The 25,069-nt window shown below is 36.8% G+C and overlaps 2 protein-coding genes and 1 long non-coding RNA gene across 6 annotated transcripts in view; 1 reads left to right on the top strand and 2 right to left on the bottom strand.

Annotated features, from left to right (window-relative positions):
- Positions 1–7,633, top strand: part of LOC110450570 (AP2-associated protein kinase 1-like) — a 72,688-nt gene extending 65,055 nt beyond the window's left edge. For 3 of the 4 annotated variants that reach the window (XM_021498169.1, XM_021498166.1, XM_021498168.1), the window contains one exon: positions 2,474–6,333. In XM_021498169.1, the coding sequence (XP_021353844.1) occupies positions 2,474–4,335 (1,862 nt within the window). In that variant the 3' untranslated portion in view covers positions 4,336–6,333. Of the gene's footprint in view, positions 1–2,473; positions 6,334–7,546 lie in introns of those variants that run through there. The other variant, XR_002462988.1, reaches the window with a different exon arrangement.
- On the bottom strand, positions 7,413–10,561 carry LOC110450573. The gene is made up of 4 exons (XR_002462989.1): positions 8,591–10,561; positions 7,991–8,183; positions 7,624–7,790; positions 7,413–7,508 (listed from the first exon to the last, which is right to left on the bottom strand). It is a non-coding gene; the product is annotated as an uncharacterized LOC110450573 (long non-coding RNA).
- A 5,287-nt stretch (positions 10,562–15,848) lies between these two features.
- LOC110450569 (progestin and adipoQ receptor family member 3-like) overlaps positions 15,849–25,069 on the bottom strand; it is a 12,926-nt gene continuing 3,705 nt past the window's right edge. Inside the window, exons 3-6 of the mRNA XM_021498165.1 lie at positions 23,864–24,016; positions 21,708–21,905; positions 19,048–19,138; positions 15,849–18,511 (exon numbers count right to left, since the gene is read on the bottom strand). Coding sequence (XP_021353840.1) covers positions 18,387–18,511; positions 19,048–19,138; positions 21,708–21,905; positions 23,864–24,016 — 567 coding nt within the window. The 3' untranslated portion in view covers positions 15,849–18,386. The remainder of the gene's footprint in view (positions 18,512–19,047; positions 19,139–21,707; positions 21,906–23,863; positions 24,017–25,069) is intronic.

Here is a 25,069-nt window from a genome sequence, read left to right as displayed (position 1 = left end):
TCTCCCCTTATATAATAGTAAGATCTTATGATATTGGTAGTCTCTCCTTATATAATAGTAAGATATTATGATAGTGGTAGTCTCCCCTTATAAAAAAGTAAGATATTATGATACTGGTAAAATCTCCCCTTATATAATAGTAAGATATTATGATACTGGTAGTCTCCCCTTCTATAATAGTAAGATATTATGATGATGGTAGTCTCCCCTTATATCAAAGTAAGATATTATGATAATGGTAAAATCTCCCCTTATATAATAGTAAGATTTTATGATACTGGTAGTCTCCCCTTATCTTATAGTAAGATATTATGATAATGGTAGTCTCCCCTTATGTTAAAGTAAGATATTATGATACTGGTAGTCTCTCTTTATATAAAAGTAAGATATTATGATACTGGTAGTCTCTCCTTATATAAAAGTAAGATATTATGATAGTGGTAGCCTCCCCTTCTATAATAGTAAGATATTATGATAATGGTTGTCGCCCCTTATGTTAAAGTAAGATATTATGATACTGGTAGTCTCTCCTTATATAAAAGTAAGATATTATGATACTGGTAGTACCCCCTTATTTTAAAGTAAGATATTATGATACTGGTAGTCTCCCTTTATATAATAGTAAGATATTATGATACTGGTAGTCTCCCTTTATATAATAGTAAGATATTATGATACTGGTAGCCTCCCCTTATATAATAGTAAGATATTATGATAGTGGTAGTCTCCCCTTGTAAAAAAGTAAGATATTATGATACTGGTAAAATCTCCCCTTGTATAATAGTAAGATATTATGATACTGGTAGTCTCCCCTTCTATAATAGTAAGATATTATGATGATGGTAGTCTCCCCTTATATCAAAGTAAGATATTATGATAATGGTAAAATCTCCCCTTATATAATAGTAAGATATTATGATAGTTGTAGTCTCCCCTTATAAAAAAGTAAGATATTATGATACTGGTAAAATCTCCCCTTATATAAAAGTAAGATATTAGTAAGATATTATGATACTGGTAGTCTCTCCTTATATAAAAGTAAGATATTATGATACTGGTAGTCTCTCCTTATATAAAAGTAAGATATTATGATACTGGTAGTCTCTCTTTATATAAAAGTAAGATATTATGATACTGGTAGTCTCTCCTTATATAAAAGTAAGATATTATGATAGTGGTAGCCTCCCCGTATATAAAAGTAAGATATTATGATACTGGTAGTACCCCCTTATTTTAAAGTAAGATATTATGATACTGGTAGTCTCCCCTTATACAAAAGTAAAATATTATGATAGTGGTAGCCTCCCCTTATATAATAGTAAGATATTATGATACTGGTAGCCTCCCCTTATATAATAGTAAGATATTATGATACTGGTAGTCTCTCCTTATATAAAAGTAAGATATTATGATACTGGTAGTCTCCCTTTATATAATAGTAAGATATTATGATACTGGTAGCCTCCCCTTATATAATAGTAAGATATTATGATAATGGTAGTCTCCCCTTATATCAAAGTAAGATATTATGATACTGGTAAAATCTCCCCTTGTATAATAGTAAGATATTATGATACTGGTAGCCTCCCCTTATATAATAGTAAGATATTATGATACTGGTAGTCTCCCCTTATATAAAAGTAAGGTATTATGATAGTAGTAGTCTCCCCTTATATAATAGTAAGATATTATGATATTGGTAGTCTCCCCTTATACAATAATAAGATCTTATGATATTGATAGTCTCTCCTTATATAATAGTAAGATATTATGATAGTGGTAGTCTCCCCTTATAAAAAAGTAAGATATTATGATACTGGTAAAATCTCCCCTTATATAATAGTAAGATATTATGATAGTGGTAGCCTCCCCTTATATAATAGTAAGATATTATGATACTGGTAGTCTCCCCTTATATAATAGTAAGATATTATGATAGTGGTAGCCTCCCCTTATATAAAAGTAAGATATTATGATACTGGTAGTCTCCCATTATATAAAAGTAAGTTATTAAGATGGTGGTAGTCTCTCCTAATATAATTGTAAAATATTAAGTAGAAGTCTCCCGGTATATAGTTACAAGATATCATGATGTGGTAGTTTCCCCTTTTATAAAAGTAATATAGTTTGATAGTGGAAGTTCCTTCTTATATAATAGCCAGTTAGATAAGAGAAGGTCCCCCGTACATGGTTAGTCAAGGAAGTTCTCACTGAACACCGCTTTGTTAATTAATCTATATACAAATTTGGATAGTTAAGAAAATGACTCACAAATGTAAGTATGCCTTTGATAAGGAAGAATGTCAAAGAAGATCAAACTATTTTTGTAACAGCTTTATAACATTTTATATTCTTTCCTTTGAATTTTATAGAGAAAAAAAATTGTCACTTTTATATTCGTATCCTTTTGTATTTCAAGACAGAATCAAAAACAAATCATTAATGTAAGTTATTTTATTTCATGATTTTTCAGGAGAAGAAAATGAGGAAAAATCCAACAGCAAGCAGGACCGGAAGGAACCCAAGGATGTAGCCAACCAGGAGACAGAGTCACATGACTTCTTTGGTGCCTCCTTAGTAAAGGCGGCATTGAACCGGGCGTCACGCTACCAACAACTTGTCGACACGGATGAGGAAAGTGAAGAGCGTAAAGTCTCCAAACCTGTACAGATAGAGAGCCAGACTAAACCCCCCAAAGAACAGGCAGAGTCAAGTTCCTCATACGCAGAAGACGACCATCCAGGAGTACATGTAAACAAACGTGTAGTAGACTTCAGTTACAAGGAGTTAGAGGACGAGTATGGGAGTCGCCCTGTTCCTGCCGCATCTGCAAATAAACCGCGTGAGGGACACAAGGTGGCAGCGCAAGAGTTTAACAATCGGCGGCCTGTAGGGCATGAAGTACCACCAGGTACGGATCATGGAAGCATAAATGCATCAGACAGGATTGTTGGTCATGAGTATGGTGTAAGGCCACTTCTGGATGATGATGAGTTAGAGGATGCATATGGAATGCAACATCACTGTGGTAACTCGGAGACAGGGTATTCACATGATCATGATGACAGTACCCCCAGTAGTAACAGCACTGTGTCCCCAAACATGTTGGGTAGTCCTTCCATGTCCCCATCAATAGAGAGAGGTAAATCTGATCCATTTGCATCTGCACCATTTAGGAAGAAGCAGACCAGAAAAAAACGCCCATCTAGTGCTGTAATGCCAGCTAAACCGCCAGGAAACTCAGATATATTTGCAAAGGCACCGTTCAAACCAAAGTTCATGACAAAGTCTAAAACTCACCAGTCTATAGGAAGCCCACTACTGCAGGGTGACATGGACAAAACTGAGGAGAGTGTAGGAAGCGAGACTAGCAATGGCGATATATTTGGCAAGGCTCCCTTCAAAATAGCTCCTGCAACTAAACCTAAACCATTGATGCATGAATTGTCTCCCCCTTGTGAGCCAGTGTCAACTGTAGGCCAGACCTCTGAACAGGTCAAACAAACTGTGATAGTATCAACTCCCTCCGTTATACCACCCAACTCCAGACAGTTCTACTCCATGTCAACCACCACCTCCCACATGGCAGGTGTACAAGCATCCATACAACAACCCCCAAAGGAACACTTCTCCGCCCCTGATCCCTTTGGGGCTGTACCATTTGGTCACATGAGTATGAATAAAAAGGCTGATGATTTTGTGCAGACAGGTAATGTGAAAAAATCTCAGTCATTTGGTTATAACCCAAGGAACATGGTATCTAGACAGACACAGGATGTGAGGCAAACGTCTGGTGTTAGTGATGTTGGTTACAAAACCCTCAGTAATGAGGAAATTAGATTTCCAGATTCCATCTCCCCACAGCACCAACAAGCTGAAGACTTTTTATTGAGTAGAGAGAGCGATGATGATGAGTCAGAGGAGGATGATGAGGAGGAAAACCTCAGTTCCAGTTTCCAGCATTCCAGGGGGCGCACCAAGCCTGCACGGCGGAGCCCGCGTGATACGGTTTCTACGTCAGGGTTCGCAAATATGAGTTTTAATGATGATGATGAAGGAGGGGACCCTGACGGGGTTCACGCTCAGGGATTCATGGGGCAGGACTTGAATAAATGTATTGGCCATAATTTACATGTGTCAAGCATTCGCCATCCTGCATACACCAAGGAATCTAACTCGCAGGTAGCAAATGCTTCAACAGAAGCAATGAAGGTTAGCTCTGGTGGTTACGACACCTTCACATGGCCGAGGAAACAACGGAAGATTCCCACAATCAGTATGGCTACTAATGAACCGTTTAGTTCTAAAAAGAAAGTAGATTTGGTGTCAAAGTGATGACAACAAAGATAGACTTGGTGTCAATGTAATGATTTGCTTGTGATTTTGGTGAATTTGGTGATTTTTTTTTATCTATAATATACCAGAAAAACTAATAAAATTCCGTTAAAGTTTGTTTTGTTTACATAGACTTACAGTAGATACTTTTGTAGTTTTTGCTTAGAGTTGTGCTGTTGAGGTAATAAATTTAATGATGCAAGATTGTACATTTATACATTTTCTAGATCTCCTGTATATTTGATATAGTTTCTAGATCCCCCTGTACATTTGATATAGTTTCTAGATATCCTGTACATTTGATGTAGTTTCTTGATCCCCCTGTGCATTTGATATAGTTTCTAGATCTCCTATATATTTGATATAGTTTTTACATCTCCTGTATATTTGATGTAGTTTCTTGATCCCCTGTGCATTTGATTTAGTTTCTAGATCTCCTATACTTTGCCCGGTGCTTTCTTTGTCCCTAATGACCTCCTCTTCACTATTTATACAACATAGGTTCCTTTTTAGGTCTTATATCGATCAGCAATACAACAACCATCCACAGAGAGTGCATCAAACGGACACGGAGAACTCTAACACCAAACAACTTGTTCTTTTATCGATGTTAAGATTATGTGTTATAACAAAAATGTTTTCCTATCTTATACTCTGTATGAATGTTTATTTTATTTTGTAGATACATAAAATATCTTTGAACTTTATTCAATATACTAAATGTGTATCCCTGTCCCACACAGGTGGGCCGTACTGTTTTTGTGCTCTATCTGGTTTCGAGGGATGGGGTTAGGGGGAGGGGATCTTGCCTGCATTTTCTGATTTGTTAGAATTTACAGTCTGTGTAATCTTAAAATGGTGTGGAGAAGTCATAAAGCAATGACATAGGCCTAGAAATTGAACTACATTTTTATGAATCTGATATTTTGGCTGTACGTGGGTGCGTTTGATATAGCTTTCAAAGCCGTTCTGTTTTAGTATACTTTTACTTATGAAATATAAGGTCTTTCAGTGAAAATAAGTATGTATTTTCGTTTCGTGACAAACTCACTTTGTGTTAATTATCACACCGACCAGAGGGCAGAATTTAGTACTAAAAATAACAAACTATAGGCGTTGTCGTTTATGACATCTCAATAACACTGGCATATTGTGTGACATCACTTACGCTTTCCTTGTCCTAACATTGTTGTTGGTGGACAGTCTTTTTATGAAGCTTATGACTTAATGAAGAAAACTGTTTTAAACAGAATAGTAATGGTGTAATAGGGACCAATACAATGACTTTGTCTTTAAATACAATATCTTAATCACCACATTTTCTGATATTTTTGGATGATAATGTGTAGTACACTCTTATTATAGAAATGAAATGACTAGTTATGTAAATCAATTCTATTAAATAATTGAAAGGTCTTATCTGCAAACATTTTCATTTACTGCTACCGTAGATAACTTAATTTATGAGCATGTTTTAATTTTTCATTTGTATCATGCAAATATTTTTTGTAAATGTTTGCATAAAAATACATCTGGCAAAGACCAAACAATTTTTTTGAAGGGTGGAGGGGGTGGGGGGACAAGGCCAGTCCATTAGGTTTTGGTATTTTAAACCTCTGTGCACCCTGTACCACTCAGCAATAAGAATTAAAAAGAGTCATATCAAGACCCCTAATACTGTAACTCCATTCTTAAAATCACTATTATGTACTGCATTCCCCAGTCCGAGTTATATTATCGGAACGATTGTTTTATCATAATTCTGGTAGATATCAGGTACCAAGTCTGGCTGTAGAGAGTTGAACTCGTCGATGGCTTGAATTACTGACAAATCTATCTATATTAATAGGTGATGTGCATTTCAAAGCAGTACATGTTGATACCTCCTGTTACCTAGGATGACACAGCAGCACATGTTGATACCCCCTGTTACCTAGGAGGACACAGCAGTACATGTTGATACCTCCTGTTACCTAGGCTGACAAAGCAGTACATGTTGATACCTAATGTCACCTAGGAAGACAAAGCAGTACATGTTGAGAACCCCTGTTACCTAGGATGACACAGCAGTACATCTATTATCGGAACGATTCTTTTATCATAATTCTGGTAGATATCAGGTACCAAGTCTGGCTGTAGAGAGTTGAACTCGTCGATGGCTTGAATTACTGACTAATCTATCTATATTAATAGGTCATGTGCATTTCAAAGCAGTACATGTTGATACCTCCTGTACCTAGGATGACACCCCCTGTCCTAGGATGACAAAGCAGTACATGTTGATGCCCCCTGTTACCTAGGATGACAAAGCAATACATGTTGATACCCCCTGTTACCTAGGAGGACACAGCAGTACATGTTGATACCTCCTGTTACCAAGGATGACAAAGCAGTACATGTTGATAGCACCTGTTACCTAGGATGACAAAGCAGTACATGTTTATACCCCCTGTTACCTAGGATGACAAAACAGAACATGTTGATACCCCCTGTTACCTAGGATTTCAAAGCAGTACATGTTGATACCTCCTGAACCTAGGATGACACCCCCTGTTACCTTGTATAACACATATTTCAAAAATCAGATTTACCTTTCATGACTATTTTTATGCAAAGTCTTACCCCTTTTCTCGCTGCATCAGCCTTTCCCAGCTCTGTCTGCTGTGACAAAGCAGTACATGTTGATTCCCCCTGTTACCTAGGATGACAAAGCAGCACATGTTGATACCCCCTGTTACCTAGGAGGACACAGCAGTACATGTTGATACCTCCTGTTACCAAGGATGACAAAGCAGTACATGTTGATACACCCTGTTACCTAGGATGACAAAGCAGTACATGTTTATACCCCCTGTTACCTAGGATGACAAATCAGTACATGTTGATACCCCCTGTTACCCAGGATGACAAAGCAGTACATGTTGATACCTCCTGTACCTAGGATGACACCCCCTGTTACCTTGGATAACACATATTTCAAAAATCAGATTTGCCTTTCATGACTATTTTTATGCAAAGTCTTACACCTTTTCTCGCTGCATCAGCCTTTACCAGCTCTGTCTGCTGTGACAAATCAGTACATGTTGATACCCCCTGTTACCCAGGATGACAAAGCAGTACATGTTGATACGCCCTGTTACCTAGGATGACACAGCAGCACATGTTGATACCCCCTGGCTTGAATTACTGACAAATCTATCTATATTAATAGGTGATGTGCATTTCAAAGCAGTACATGTTGATACCTCCTGTTACCTAGGCTGACAAAGCAGTACATGTTGATACCACCTGTTACCTAGGATGACAAAGCAGTACATGTTGATTCCCCCTGTTACCTAGGATGACAAAGCAATACATGTTGATACCCCCTGTTACCTAGTATGACAAAGCAGTACATGTTGATACCCCCTGGTACCTAGGATGACAAAGCAGCACATGTTGATACCTCCTGTTACCTAGGCTGACAAAGCAGTACATGTTGATACCTAATGTCACCTAGGAAGACAAAGCAGTACATGTTGAGAACCCCTGTTACCTAGGATGACACAGCAGCACATGTTGATACCCCCTGTTACCTAGGATTTCAAAGCAGTACATGTTGATACCTCCTGTTACCAAGGATGACAAAGCAGTACATGTTGATACGCCCTGTTACCTAGGATGACACAGCAGCACATGTTGATACCCCCTGTTACCTAGGAGGACACAGCAGTACATGTTGATACCTCCTGTTTCCTAGGATGACACAGCAGTACATGTTGATGCCCCCTGTTTCCGAGGATGACAAAGCAGTACATGTTGATACGCCCTGTTACCTAGGATGACACAGCAGCACATGTTGATACCCCCTGGCTTGAATTACTGACAAATCTATCTATATTAATAGGTCATGTGCATTTCAAAGCAGTACATGTTGATACCTCCTGAACCTAGGATGACACCCCCTGTTACCTTGTATAACACATATTTCAAAAATCAGATTTACCTTTCATGACTATTTTTATGCAAAGTCTTACCCCTTTTCTCGCTGCATCAGCCTTTACCAGCTCTGTCTGCTGTCTTCTAGGATGACAGAGCATTACATGTTGATACCCCCTGTTACCTAGTATGACAAAGCAGTACATGTTGATACCCCCTGGTACCTAGGATGACAAAGCAGTACATGTTGATAGCACCTGTTACCTAGGATGACAAAGCAGTATATGTTGATACCTCATGTTACCTAGGATGACAAAGCAGTACATGTTGATAGCACCTGTTACCTAGGATGACAAAGCAGTACATGTTTATACCCCCTGTTACCTAGGATGACAAAGCAGCACATGTTGATACCTCCTGTTACCTAGGATCACACAGCAGCACATGTTGATACCCCCTGTTACCTAGGATGTCAAAGCAGTACATGTTGATACCCCCTGGTACCTAGGATGACAAAGCAGTACATGTTGATACCCCCTGTTACCTAGGATGGCAAAGCAGTACATGTTGATACCTCCTGTACCTAGGATGACACCCCCTGTTACCTTGGATAACACATATTTCAAAAATCATATTTACCTTTCATGACTATTTTTATGCAAAGTCTTACACCTTTTCTCGCTGCATCTGCCTTTACCAGCTCTGTCTGCTGTCTTTATCGACATACCAAGGGAGACAACCCTAGTGTCTTGCCAAATGTTTAGAAATGTGCCATTATTTGCCATGTAGTGTCTGCTGTGTAGCTTTATAATCAGTATAAATAACATGTACGTTTTCTTTGAATTTCTATCATTTTAACTCGGAATAGAAAAATAATTTCATAACTTTGATGATGTTTCATAATAAATAGTTGTTTTTGTGAGCATTTTACATGCAACACAAAAATAATGACAATCTAGATGTCATTTCCCAGTCTAACTTACACTGTGTTGATATCTGTCTTCCCAATGTAAGCTCTATAGGTATCTGTGTAGTCCATCTCATGTAAGAAACACATATTTGTACATCTTATATACCTCAAGGATGCTCCTGTAGTGTAAATATTTCCAACCAACTTTGTTTTCATACCAAAATCTTAATGGATTGCAATTGTTTACATTTGTCTGTTAACTGTTGCTGACCCAGAACTAGATTAAGCCTGTGTTTACTAGACACTGCTATCCCATGACTGTAGTCTGGCCCAACTGATAACAGGGGTAAATTAAAACTGATTCGGATCCCTAGTGACGCCTTAGGGGGGAGGGGGGATGTTTGGGGGCAACATGCCCGAGAAGCTGGACAGTTCTAAACGTGACAGGGCCAGAACAGATCAGTCCAAACTATATCTCAAGGCTACCATTCAAGATCCTCACTCTGTTCTCAGAGTTTGGTGAAATAATATATCTCTGTGTTTGTTTTCTAGTCCCCAAGTTTCTGTACAATAACATGGTTCTCACAGGGTATTAAAGTTGCTGTAATATTGAAGTCAGTGCCTGAAAAGTACAGGTAAATAGAGGAATCCTGGACAAGTGCTTGATTGTTAATTCCTTAAAAATACTGACAGTATAATATATAACAAATTATGACTTTCAAAGTTTTTTTGTTAATATTGATTTACAATTAAAAATTGATTGATAAATTCTTTTTGATCCGATGTGATTCATTTTAGTTTTGTGCTATATAACAATATCCTATACATTATGAATAGTAAATCTTCATAAAAAAATATGAAAACCTGGATCTGGAAAGTGTTTGAAGAAAAGAAAAAGTGCTGGAAAATAGCTCAAGAATATTTTCCTGAAAAGCTTCTATGAATCATGTATATTTATTTTTGCTTTTCAATGCTTCAATACAGGAGATGTCTTATTGGAGAGATGTTTTGTGTACAGTACACGTGGTGATGTACAGTTTGTCCTGACTTTTACTGATTGTGTAGTTTGTCCCAAAAGTGTTTAATACTTAAATATGTAAACATACCATACAGAAAATAGTGCTCAGCGACATCATTGGTGTAAACCTATGCTGGCGTGAACTGTATATGTTTCCTTTGGAATATGTTTTGTGTAAATCTACATTTCCAGGAATTAACCAAACATGTTAGCTTATTGAAAAGTCAACAGTATATATATGTATATTTTAAGTATTAAAGCAAATCCAATCATTTCTTAAGATTGTAGAAGTGACAATTTGGCCTATTGGTACAGTACTTTAGATTTGGCCTGGAACTACAGTACTATAGATTCGGCCTAGTGGTACAGTACTATACATTTGGCCTAGTGGACTGGTACACTACTATAGATTTGGCCTAGTGGACGGGTACAGTACTATAGATTTGGATTAGTGGACTGGTACAGTGCTTTAAAATTGACCTAGTGGTATAGTACTATACATTTGGTCTGGAACTACAGTACTATAGATTCTGCCTAGTGGTACAGTACTATGGACTTGGCCTAGTGGACTGGTACAGTTCTACAGATTTGGCCTAGTGGTACAGTCCTATAGATTTGGCCTAGTGGGACAGTACTATAGATTTGGCCTAGTGGTACAGTACTATAGATTTGGCCTGGAACTACAGTACTATAGATTTTGCCTAGTGGACTGGTACAGTACTATAGATTTGGCCTAGTGGACTGGTACAGTACTATAGATTTGGCCTAGTGGTACAGTACTATAGATTGGGTCTAATAGACTTGTACACTGCTATAGACTTGGCCTAGTGGCACAATGCTATAGACTTGGCCTAGTGGTACAGTACTATAGATTTGGCCTAGTGAACTGGTACAGTACTATAGATTTGGCCTAGTAGACTGGTACACTACTATAGACTTGGCCTAGTGGCACAGTGCTATAGACTTGGCCTAGTGGTACAGGACTATAGATTTGGCCTAGTGAACTGGTACAGTACTATAGATTTGGCCTGGAACTACAGTACTATAGATTCGGCCTAGTGGTACAGTACTATACATTTGGCCTGGAACTACAGTACTATAGATTTTGCCTAGTTGTATAGTACTATACATTTGGCATGGAACTACAGTACTATAGATTTGGTCTGGAACTACAGTACTATAGATTTGTCCTAGTGGACTGGTACAGTACTATAGATTTGGCCTGGAAATACAGTACTATAGATTTGGCCTAGTTGTATAGTACTATACATTTGGCCTGGAACTACAGTACTATAGATTTGGATTAGTGGACTGGTACAGTGCTTTAAAATTGACCTAGTGGTATAGTACTATAGATTTGGCCTGGAACTACAGTACTATAGATTTGGCCTAGTGGACTGGTATAGTGCTATAGATTTGGCCTAGTGGTACAGTACTATAGATTGGGTCTAATAGACTGGTACACTGCTATAGACTTGGCCTAGTGGCACAATGCTATAAACTTGGCCTAGTGGTACAGTACTATAGATTTGGCCTAATGAACTGGTACAGTACTATAGATTTGGCCTAGTAGACTGGTACACTACTATAGACTTGGCCTAGTGGCACAGTGCTATAGACTTGGCCTAGTGGTACAGTACTATAGATTTGGCCTAGAACTACAGTACTATAGGTTTGGCCTAGTGAACTGGTACAGTACTATAGATTTGGCCTAGTGGTACAGTCCTATAGATTTGGCCTGGAACTACAGTACTATAGGTTTGGCCTAGTGGACTGGTACAGTACTATAGATTTGGCCTAGTGGTACAGTCCTATAGATTTGGCCTGGAACTACAGTACTATAGATTTGGCCTAGTGGACTGGTACACTACTATTGATTTGGCCTAGTGGTACAGTACTATGGACTTGGCCTAGTGGACTGGTACAGTGCTACAGATTTGGCCTAGTGGTACAGAACTATAGATTTGGCCTAGTGGTACAGTACTACAGATTTGGCCTAGTGGACTGGTACAGAATTATAGATTACTTACAAGTTACTTTTTCCACTTCACCTTTCTGTACTCTTTGGTGAGTACAATTCTTCATTTTTGGTAGGAATTATTGACCAGAAAGTACTTGAGTTTTCAATAGACACTAAATGGAATAAGATATCATCCCTTGTTAAGTAATCTACAGTACTCTTCCTTCTACAAATAACATCATGCTGGGCCTCCTTGATCATACCCTAAATACTGTTTCATCAACAAGTTACATTTGGACCCTATCATAAACTAGGTACTGTGTTATTTACAAGTGACAGTTTGGCTTGATCAAAAACAAGGTACCATGTCATAAGATGAAACTTTAGTATTGTTCTGTATTCTATTGATGATAAAATTCCTCCAGGGTCTTTTATGAAATATTTGTTTAGGCATAATTTTATAGCTTACAGTAAGCAGCATTATTAATCATACTTGTATTGTTCAATATTGTTAGCCAGTCAGAGACAGTTTACCTTAAAACTTTGTGTGTCATCCTTGACCTGCTCAATGTGAACCTATTAGTATCAATCATGTCAGATCTAGTCAACTGATCATTCAGCTGACTTTCACTGACTTTTTATTTTTATGTTTTCTTTATTTGTCATTCTACAAAATGTATTACATATTTTGCGCCATTTTGATTTTCCAATTTCTCACATTCCGTTTGTTCGACATTATTTTTCTTAACAAATTAGTTTGTAATTGTGATCAGAGAAAGTGAGTGAGGAGAGTTTCAGTGTGATAGAGTGACCAGCCATGCTAACAAACTATGCCAGACAGTGCTGTGTCACTAAATGGTGTTGTCATGGTTACCGTACTATCCCAGACTTATACCAGCACTGGTAACAGATGGGTGTAGTAGGTTTGTATGCACTACTTAACTGTTGAATGAATCCCCATATCTCCAAACTTTCTTAAAATTTTACCTGAAAAGGATCAAATGCAGTTGTTAGATGTTTCCCTTACTGTGGTATCAGGTTGTATTTGTGAGACATTTGTTCTGTGAGTTGTTAGATGTTTCCCTTACTGTGGAATCAGGTTGTATTTGTGAGACATCTGTTCTGTGGGTTGTTAGATGTTTCCCTTACTGTGGTATCAGGTGTATTTGTGAGACATCTGTTCTGTGGGTTGTTAGATGTTTCCCTTACTGTGGTATCAGGTGTATTTGTGAGACATCTGTTCTGTGGGTTGTTAGATGTTTCCCTTACTGTGGTATCAGGCTGTATTTGTGAGACATCTGTTCTGTGAGTTGTTAGACGTTTCCCTTACTGTGGTATCAGGTTGTATTTGTGAGACATTTGTTCTGTGAGTTGTTAGATGTTTCCCTTACTGTGGTGTCAGGTTGTATTTGTGAGACATCTGTTCTGTGAGTTGTTAGACGTTTCCCTTACTGTGGTATCAGGTTGTATTTGTGAGACATCAGTTCTGTGAGTTGTTAGATGTTTCCCTTACTGTGGAATCAGGTTGTATTTGTGAGACATCTGTTCTGTGAGCTGTTAGATGTTTCCCTTACTGTGGTATCAGGTTGTTTTTGTGAGACATCTGTTCTGTGAGTTGTTAGATGTTTCCTTTACTGTGGTATCAGGTTGTATTTGTGAGACATTTGTTCTGTGAGTTGTTAGATGTTTCCCTTACTGTGGTGTCAGGTTGTATTTGTGAGACATCTGTTCTGTGAGCTGTTAGATGTTTCCCTTACTGTGGTATCAGGTTGTATTGTGAGACATCTGTTCTGTGAGTTGTTAGATGGTTCCCTTACTGTGGTATCAGGTTGTATTTGTGAGACATCTGTTCTGCGAGTTGTTAGATGTTTCCCTTACTGTGGTATCAGGCTGTATTTGTGAGACATCTGTTCTGTGAGTTGTTAGATGGTTCCCTTACTGTGGTATCAGGTTGTATTTGTGAGACATCTGTTCTGCGAGTTGTTAGATGTTTCCCTTACTGTGGTATCAGGCTGTATTTGTGAGACATCTGTTCTGTGAGTTGTTAGATGGTTCCCTTACTGTGGTATCAGGTTGTATTTGTGAGACATTTGTTCTGTGAGTTGTTAGATGTTTCCCTTACTGTGGTATCAGGTTGTATTTGTGAGACATCTGTTCTGTGAGTTGTATATGGCTGTGATTTTAATAAATATCCGCGATGAAATTTCTCAAACATCTATTCCAGAATTTATTAATTCAAATTCAAAGGAATACATCATGTAGGCAATCTCTATCAACTAAGGTTTGTATATATATATAGACAAGGCTGTCAATGGTATCTATATAGACAATGGTATCTATAGAGACACAGCCATCAATGGTTTCTATATGGACAAGGCTGTCAATGGTATCTATATAGACAAGGTAGACAATGGTTTCTATATGAACAAAGCCATGATATTGAATTTGAATTTAAAATTCGCGTTATATTTAAGGCCACTGTTGTGTCTGTCAAATTATTATGAAATACATGTAATGTATTCAAATTGAAGGAGATTCAGTTTGCTTACTGAATGACCACTTTTGTTGACCAGAAATATTTTGAACTTTTGGTATAAGAGTAATGGAGCTAAATACCAAGTCTAATCAAGATATCATACAGCCAGATTGTTGGGGGAAATGTACACTTACATGATGAATTTTGGCATATATCAATTTATGTTATTAATGTTATTTTTTCATCAATAAAGGAATAGATTGCTATAGATGCTACTTAACAAATTTCATCTCTGATTTGATTAATTAGCACAGTGTAAAAATTAAGAAAAACATGTTATCAATGCTTGCATTCCCGTGAATTTGTGTCGCCTAGTCCAAATTTCTCGACATTTTATAGATTTCTTAGTGCGTAACTATTTTTAAAACTATTTTTAAAAGGGGGCTCATGTCAGCCAGCATATACTCTGAATTTCAATGAAGTGAAATAAGTAGGCTAGCCTATACTCATTAATTTCAATAAAGGTACCGCTATAGTCATAAGAAGAAAGACGTGTGTTTTATGCTGAAGGTCTATTTACTAAGGTCAATCGAAATAATGAGTGCGTTGGGGTCCAGACTGTCGATTTTCATTGTTGAATGTGAAGAGCGGTTTATTTATATGTGGATGACTGTGATGACTGTTAAGTTTGGGGTGTTTGTAGTCCACCTTCGTCTAGCTAAGTTATAGAAGTGTAATGGTCTGCATATTATGCACCAACAAGGTTGGCACTAGTGGTTGTATGTAAATACTTGTTTAACTGTACAAAATGTCTTTAGTGGGTACACAGCTAGTGTACTTGTATGACATTTCATGTCTTGAAACAGTAATAATGAACTGATGATCAATAAAAATCAACTGCAAAATACCAAAATGTTGTTATGATTTGCTAGGAAGACCTGCTTTTTTGCAATCCATCATCGATTGGGCCATTCAAATCCTTATCCTTGTTTAAGTTTTTCCTTCTCAAATATTAAGAATAATATTGTCAGCAAATGGTTAGAAAACATTAAAGAAGTTAATATATCTTCATTTCCAATGGTTTTGAATAATTAGTACAAACTGTTGTCTGATGTCCACCAAACAGCCTAGAGAAGTGTATCACTAAGGACCAGTCTTGATAAACCATTAGATTTGACACACAACCATCTGTGCTCCGATTTCGACACTTTTAAATAACCAGAACATTTTGAAAAGTTTTGAAATTGTATTTATTTGCAAATTGGTCATAAATAAATAAATAAAAAATGACTATATTGTCATTAAATTTGAGATGAAGTTGGTAAAAACTTGATGTTATAAACAAGTACGTTTCTGTGTAAATAATGTATAAACCATTGATACTTGTGTGTAGGTCAGGTTGGTAGAAATGATCTCTGTATATTATATGATAAAAAGACTAGATGACAAACACTAAAACAGGAATAACAATATGGAGCTACACAAAATGCAGATTACCATGCCCTTTACAAGTATAGATACAGCATCAATAAACATCCTAAAACCCTATAGGGCCCCATCAAGTATTTATCATAAACCTGAACCATTTACATAGAAATTCCTATGGGGTAACAATTAAACAATAAACCACTGTACTTTGTTATATTTATACGGCTTGGTATACATTGACGAGAGTACAATAGGGGAGGAACATTATTTACTGTACAATGCCATACGCAGATTTTGTTCAACATCGATTGTAATCTTTGTATAGTATAAATATTGACAAAATTCTCCAAATGAGGGGCCCTAATTATGGGAATTCAATTTGTATCACAGTACATGATTATGTTTATGGAAATTCAATTTGTAGTACAATATGTATGTTAAAAAAACAAAATGCATGAACAAGGAACCCTCATGAGGTAAAAATCTACAATAGACTAGCAAATGATGCTAAAATCTTCATTGGAAAAGGTTTTGTTGTTACCAGTACACTTGCTAACTCAAGATACTGATAAAAGTTTAAATTCAATTTAAATATGTACATCTAAACAGCTGAACCATAAAAAACAGTACTAATAAATAAACTTGTAATCAGTATCAGTCAGTCTATGTACAAATACTAGTTACATTACAAACCTTGACAAAGCATAAGACTGGTCATATGATAAAACCATTTTTTAAGCATAACAGATAAGTCTGTTATCCTGATGAGATCAGACTGAAAATCCTTTTGGAACATTTATATCTAGTTTTAATATGAAATGTGCAAGTGAACAGTAATTGTGTCAGATGAGTATCATGTTTGTTGGGATCTGTAAAAATTGTACCAAGTAGGAATGTATTGTCATTTACATCACAGGTCAATACATAATATACACATGTAAGCATCTCTGGTTTACACTGCTACATCTTTATTTGAAATACAGGGAAAAAGTTGGTAGAAGTAGAACTGACATATATTCCCCGATTTAGATCCTGGTTGGGGGGGGGGGGAATATTTGTTCACATTCAGGAATCAAATATTGTATAGCAGGAATGTCTATTTATAGCAATATTAAAATTAATTTGTCACCTAGCAACCCAAAAGGGAATAGAGATGTTCCTCTTCCGAAGGGGCAATATCCATCTTAGTTTGGTTTAAATCCAATTGATTAAAATACCAATTGGAAATTAATATTTTCACAAAATTTCAATATATTAACAATTACTTCTACAGGGATCTTCTAAACATTAGACAGACATCAGACTTGTAAGTTTAGATCAGCTGTATTGTTCAAATGCTAGCATCCTGAAACCAACATTTTCCTTTAATTTCTCTTTTTATAGCTACTATGGCCTTGACATTTGACTTAGTAACCCAAAATCAATAGGCTTATCCCCCTCATCTGGGGCAACATTCACTCAAAATCCTCTTACATAGAATCAATGGTTAGTGTTATAATTTCAGTCTAGACGTACTTTGACCAATTACCATAAACTCAATAGGAATCTCCCTCTTCTCAATGGGAACATCTATTCAGGTTTGGTTTAAGTTAAATTTCTCATTCAAGGGACTAGTACCCCCCTACTTTTGGGCATATAGTTCACCTAAATATGGTGTACATATCATTATTTTAAATTAAAACCATTTGTTATGGACAGACATTTTTTTCAGGGCAGCATATTGGTAATAAGACTAGCTTCATAATCTAGGTAATTTAATAGTGGAAGGTTAAGTTAAGGACATCAGCATCATGTACTACTGTTTTTTAGAGTTACAGTAGTTAAGGATCCTGGATTTCTATATAAAGTGATTACATGTATTATGCCCCACACTTGATCTAACTAGAAAGGATGCCTATATAAATCTCTTATTATACCTGATCTATGCTAGCTAGTGTTTACAATAATTGGCACCACAGACAAATAGGGGGAAAAAATCATGTAAAGTCATCAACATATTTTGACAGATACCGTAAGTTTAAGTACAAAGTAATACTTTGACATGTACATAATATAACACCAAATAGTGATATTCTAGACATAACTTGATACACTTGATATAATGCACTGTCTATCAACAAATATTAAAAATGTCAACTTCATTCTTAAAAACACGTAAGTCGTGTAACAAAATATCATGCAATACCTGATCTCACATATTACTTAAATGTAATAATTAGACAAACAAAAACCTCGCACAACATCGTTACTTGTATTGGGTACATTTAACTTTATATTGGATAGATTCAAGACCTATTAAGAAAACTATTGAATGAAATGATACAACAATTTATCTGGTCCTTTAGTGACATGGGTGGTTGATACGGTACAGCAGTATATCATATCCGGCATAGTGCCAAAAGGTGAAGGCGGCAACCACTATCACATGCCACCACTGGTGACTTGAGCCAACAAAGTCAAACAGACCTGGAATGGAAAAAACATTGCAATCACTAACTACATCCTTGGAAAACTGAAGTATGGAAGTCCAGAAATTACAATGCCTTTTAGAAGTAAGAAGTTCATTGCCACAATACTTTATGCAAGGGTGTTTTTTTCAAAATAAACCAGTGGTTACAAACCAGCCCTAAGATATGGGTCAAGGCTTATAGCATGATAATGTTTGCCTCTTCATGCTAAGCTTTTGTATATACAATTTTGAGGTATGGGGTATAGTTCAAAGCAATATGGTCAAATTACTCTTTTTAGATGCCCTTCAACCCCCCCCCCCTCTGAGATTTGTAAACATCCATACAATATGATGTTAGTCTTAGCTGCTGTCTGAGATTTGTAAACAGCCATACAATATGATGTTGGTTTTAGCTGCTGTCTGAGATTTGTAAACAGCCATACAATATGATGTTGGTTTTATCTGCTGTCTGTCTATAGCAAGTCCTTTTTAATACATTGCCACTGCTTTGTTTTAAAGCAAATATCAAGGTTCCTACAACCTGAATACTTACCAGGAACAAACCGCTCTGGAAACTTGGTCAGATAAAATACCAATGCCATCACACCAAGACTATACATTATTACAACCTTTGGCACAAATAACTGAAATAGTAAAATGGAAATGGTTAATTACAGGATAGAACTTGCAAAGCTTATAACTTTCCTTAAGGTAAAAGATCCACTTATAACAGAACTGTACTTCTGTTCAACAAGACCTATTAACATTTCAGGATATGTATATTAGTCAACCTGGCCTTCACTTAACAAAGAACTGTATACTTGTAAACCAAACCTGCTTTTCTGATAAGTAATACCGGTGTGGGATCCAAAAAGTGAGTTATATAACACCAGACATTTACACAAACGATAGACACAAAATGTAAATGTTCAGATATCTATGTATTGTAAAACATGGGATAACTGTTCTGATCTCTATATCCATGCATTGTTAAACATGAATTAGTGCTTCAATCTCTCTATACTGTAAAGCAATAGATTAGCGTTCCAATCTCTGTACTATTAAACAACAGATTGGTGTTCCAATCTCTGTACTATTAAACAACAAATTGGTGTTCCAATCTCTGTACTATTAAACAACAGATTGGTGTTTCAAACTCTGTACTATTAAACAACAGATTGGTGTTCCAATCTCTATAGTATTCATCAACAGATTGGTGTTCCAGTATTAACTCTTTCCGTACCCGATACCGGTCGGGATTCCGTACCGGACGTCCTAACTAGACTCACCCCTGCACATATAACAAAATGACGGATTATCAATGTGTTTTTAGAGGAGGTGTAACTTCTGCAAGAAATAAAAGGAAACCGTTAACCAATGGTGCTATTGTCTCATGTCGTTGTTCATATACATACACGTTTTTATTTTCACAGCATTCTGACTGTCAGCTAATTATGACAGAGAAATCGTCATTTGTCCGCCTACGAACGATATGATTCATTGTATTCAAAACAGCGTTGTAGTGTGGGTACCAAATAGGGATTGATTTTGGTCACCAAGTCATAAAGTTTTTCTAAATACAAGTAGAGTTTGCCATGACTTATGAAGGTTACACAACGAGTGGTTGTTGAATATGGTAATTATTTCACTGGAGTTAGTTAATTTTCAAAAGTTACAAAAGACACAAGCTTGTTAATTTTCAAAAGTTACAAAAGATACGAGCTTTAGCGAGTGTCTTTCTGTAACTTTTGAAAATTAACTAACGAGTATTTCCTGATTTGAATAGCATACACATATTTTGTTGACAAGGCTGGCGTAGTGATATGACCAACATGTAAAAAGTCACTCATTAATATTCAAAAATGACTTTTTTTACAAATTTATTAATTTTCAAAATTAATGTTTTGGCAACAACTTTGTGAAAAAATAAAATAGATGAATGACTTTAATAATTGACAGTATGTAATAATGCATTAATTAATATAAATTAACCACGGACTATATGCGCGTAAGCATATAGTACGAAATCTGCCTCCCGCCAAGTGATGATGACGAACTTATTCGCTGTCAATGTCCAAAACCATATGCCTGGGACGTTTCTTCGTGAGATTCTATGGCTGATGTTTATAGTGAGAGTTCCGCCATAGACAGACCCTCCAAATATTAAAAACTGGTCATGGGGAGAACAAAATGTTTTCCAACGCTGTTATAGATCTTGTTTGAGTTTCACAGAGACATATGTATTACATCTCTGGGTTTCACGACCTGGACACGTGACGGTATGGTGTCGAAACGATATCGAGCGTCTGTATCAATTTTACCTGAAACTAGCGATCAAATCTTTAAACATCATCTGCTTTTGGTATTGCCTTGATAACCCCCATTTCCCATCGCATAACCTCACAAAAGTCACCAACATTTGCTGGATGTTGACAACAGACGACATAAAACAGCACGCGGCAAAAAGCATGTGAAAGAATTCGTCCGGTCAAGGTTCATTTTCTCGACCAATCAAAACTACGGAAGGTCATATACCACGTGTGGTGTATAACTCATATTTATTCAACGGTCTGCATGTTTATACAATGATCAGCATCTGAGAGTGGAATAACACAGCGCATTCAGTCGCCGCCATATTGTTTATATTTGCGACCACAAAACGCAATATCTTGCAGCAAATTCAAAAACAATAGGCCACATGATAAAAAATGTGTACTCTGCACCTATAAAAATCTTTCTTGCCAACAAATGTGTGCTGATATTAGTAGAGTAAGACAATTAATTTAATTACACAACTGTCGTGTGCTATGACGAGTTTAGCAGTTTAGCAGAAGACGGGTAACACAAAGTCTGTAGTCATGTATACACAACAACAGGGATGTACACGACAACGGTACGGAAAGAGTTAAACAACAGGTTAGAGTTCCAATCTCTGTACTATTAAACAACAGATTAGTGTTCCAATCTCTGTACTATTAAACAACAGATTAGTGTTCCAATCTCTGTACTATTAAACAACAGGTTAGTGTTCCAATCTCTGTACTATTAAACAACAGATTAGAGTTCCAATCGCTGTACTATTAAACAACAGGTTAGAGTTTCAATCTCTGTACTATTAAACAACAGATTGGTGTTCCAATCTCTGTACTATTAAACAACAGGTTAGAGTTTCAATCTCTGTACTATTGAACAACAGATTGATTTTGTTTTTACCTGTACTATATCAGATGATATGCCACCATTTAAGTATATCCAATGAAGGGTAGGGATAACTCCATAGGCTACAAGTCCAACATACACCATTAAACGTGTGTTTACCCACTCATTGGAGAAGTATCTGGGGTTCTGCATTATCACGAAGGTTGATATAGACAGGCAGGTTATGATAAATAAATAGATGTCACGCCAAATCTGGAGAAAAAAAAACACAATGTAATACATTATAAACTTGCATACTTTTTACATATGTTTTTTCCATCACTAACACTTGAACGATATAACTAGCAGCACAATTGATTACTGGGATAATGTTAATAAAACTAGAACTCATTAAAGCTAACAAGCAATGTTTAGAACCACTGACACAATGTATGAATAATACACAGAGGACCAATGGGCCTGTACCCTTCACCTATTTGTTGGGTTATCTACACTAGACAAGAGGACTAATGGGCCAGTATCCTTAACCTATTTGTTGTGTTATATACAGTAGACAAGGGGTCCAATGGGCCTGTATCCTTCCCCTACAGTATTTGTTGTGTTATCGACCCTAGGCAAAATGTAAGAGGACTAACGAGCCTGTATCCTTCACAGATTTCTTGCGTTATCTACACTTGGCAAAAGGACCAAAGGGCCTGTATCCTTCACCTGTTTGTTGTGTTATCTACACTAGGCAAGAGGACAAGTGGACCTGTATCCTTCACCTATTTGTTGTGTTACCTACACTAGACAAGAGGACCAATGTGCCTGTACCCTTCACCTATTTTTTGTGTTATCTACACTAGACAAGAGAACCAATGGGCCTGTGCCCTTCTCCTATTTGTTGTGTTATATACAGTAGACAAGGGGTCCAATGGGCCTGTATCCTTCAGCTACAGCATTTGTTGTGTTATCGACCCTAGGCAAAATGTAAGAGAACTAACGAGCCTGTATCCTTCACATATCTACACTAGGCAAGAGGACCAATGGGCCTGTACCCTTCACCTATTTTTTGTGTTATCTACACTAGACAGGAGGACCAATGGGCCAGTATCCTTAACCTATTTGTTGTGTTATATACAGTAGACAAGGGGTCCAATGGGCCTGTATCCTTCCCCTACAGTATTTGTTGTGTTATCGACCCTAGGCAAAATGTAAGGGGACTAACGAGCCTGTATCCTTCACATATTTCTTGCGTTATCTACACTAGGCAAAAGGACCAAAGGGCCTGTATCCTTCACCTGTTTGTTGTGTTATCTACACTAGGCAAGAGGACAAGTGGGCCTGTATCCTTCACCTATTTGTTGTGTTATCTACACTAGATAAGAGGACCAATGAGCCTGTATCCTTCACCTATTTGTTGTGTTATCTACACTAGACAAGAGGACTAATGGGCCAGTATCCTTAACCTATTTGTTGTGTTATATACAGTAGACAAGGGGTCCAATGGGCCTGTATCCTTCACCTACAGTATTTGTTGTGTTATCGGCACTAGGCAAAATGTAAGAGGACTAACGAGCCTGTATCCTTCACATATTTCTTGCGTTATCTACACTAGGCAAAAGAACCAATGGGCCTGTATCCTTCACCTGTTTGTTGTGTTATCTACATTAGGCAAGAGGACAAATGGGCCTGTATCCTTCACCTATTAGTTGTGTTATCTACACTAGACAAGAGGACCAATGAGCCTGTATCCTTCACCTATTTGTTGTGTTATCTACACTAGACAAGAGGACTAATGGGCCAGTATCCTTAACCTATTTGTTGTGTTATATACAGTAGACAAGGGGTCCAATGGGCCTGTATCCTTCACCTACAGCATTTGTTGTGTTATCGACCCTAGGCAAAATGTAAGAGGACTAACGAGCCTGTATCCTTCACATATCTACACTAGGCAAGAGGACCAATGGGCCTGTATCCTTCACCTGTTTGTTGTGTTATCTACACTAGGCAAGAGGACCAATGGGCATGTACCCTTCACCTACAGTATTTGTTGTGTTATCGACCCTAGGCAAAATGCAAGAGGACTAATGAGTCAATATCCTTCACCTATTTCTTGTGTTTTCTACACTAGACAAGAGGACTTATGGGCAGGTATTCTTCACCTATGTCCTGTGTGACCTACACAAGAAAAGAGGAGTACTTTTATACCAGTGTGTAATACAACTTACAGACAGACAGTAAAATGCATAATGGACAGCAGGGAGGTAGCAGCCAATGACTCCTATAGAGATCCCTGTCAGATCTATGGCCAGCCATCTCTTACTTGCTCTTTCTGAATGGCATGCAAACATGTGGAAACCCGTGGAACACAGCATACAAAACTATTGGGGGAAAAGATCACAGAAAAACAAATTCACATAATCATATATTAAATATATATATTTTTAAGCTATAAACTGTATATTTCCTTCACAACTAGTTTATAAACTTTCTGAAACAGATGTAATGTTCGGATGCTATAACCTAAACATAAATGTAAACCTAGTTATCAATCTAATGATACAACGAAATGGTATATTTGGAAATCAAGAAATAAATTGAAATTTGAAAATGATGTTGTTGTAAATAATCAATACACTGTAAACAATATAAAAAAAAATATGAACATTTCAATATTAAAAAGTTCAAATAAGTATTCCTATATCTGGGAGTCATTAAAGAATGTGTTTGATTCTTAATGAGTACAAAAAATGCATATAAACACTGGTTTATAGATACAAAACCTCAGTGAAAACAAATGTGTATCATGTTTTATATAATGTATTAATTTCTGGGTGAACATTTTACCAAAACTCCTATGTAAATGGTGTCTAAAAAACAAATATCTGCAACTATTTGACAAGAATGAAAGATGAATGAAAGAATGAAGCCATATTAGTATTAAATCTGAATTGATTGAAAATGATACTGTGCATCCAGTTGGGGTGTTTCACGTTCTGCCATATACATTAACTATGATGTGAAAGACTTTACAAAAGTGGGTGGATACAGGCAGATGAGATTCCTCCACTGGGTTACATGGTTTTGGAAATTTTGAAATTTTGATAAAAATCACACGTTTTCTCATAGCAAATATAAGGAGTGAAAGAATAGAAAAAATGCCTCTTGAGAGGGCCTGTTTTGTACAAGGAGGGAATCCAGGGCTCCTCAACCCTGGCCCACCTTATAAATGTGCTGAGGAGATAAAAAGTCATTATATTAAACAAGAGGCCCAATGGGCCTGCATCGCTCACCTGGTATAAATCTCACACTTGTAACCTTAAAAGTGATCTAAAATAAAGCTACAGGCAAAATATCAGAATTTATGATTAAAATTCATTCAAAAGTCCCATTTTTGTTTTTTTAAACATTTCACCCCTGTGATTGAAAGTCGA

Source organism: Mizuhopecten yessoensis, unplaced genomic scaffold, assembly GCF_002113885.1.
Source record: "Mizuhopecten yessoensis strain PY_sf001 unplaced genomic scaffold, ASM211388v2 scaffold5325, whole genome shotgun sequence".
Classification (NCBI taxonomy): domain Eukaryota; kingdom Metazoa; phylum Mollusca; class Bivalvia; order Pectinida; family Pectinidae; genus Mizuhopecten; species Mizuhopecten yessoensis.
This window is presented reverse-complemented; position numbering and strand designations above follow the sequence as displayed.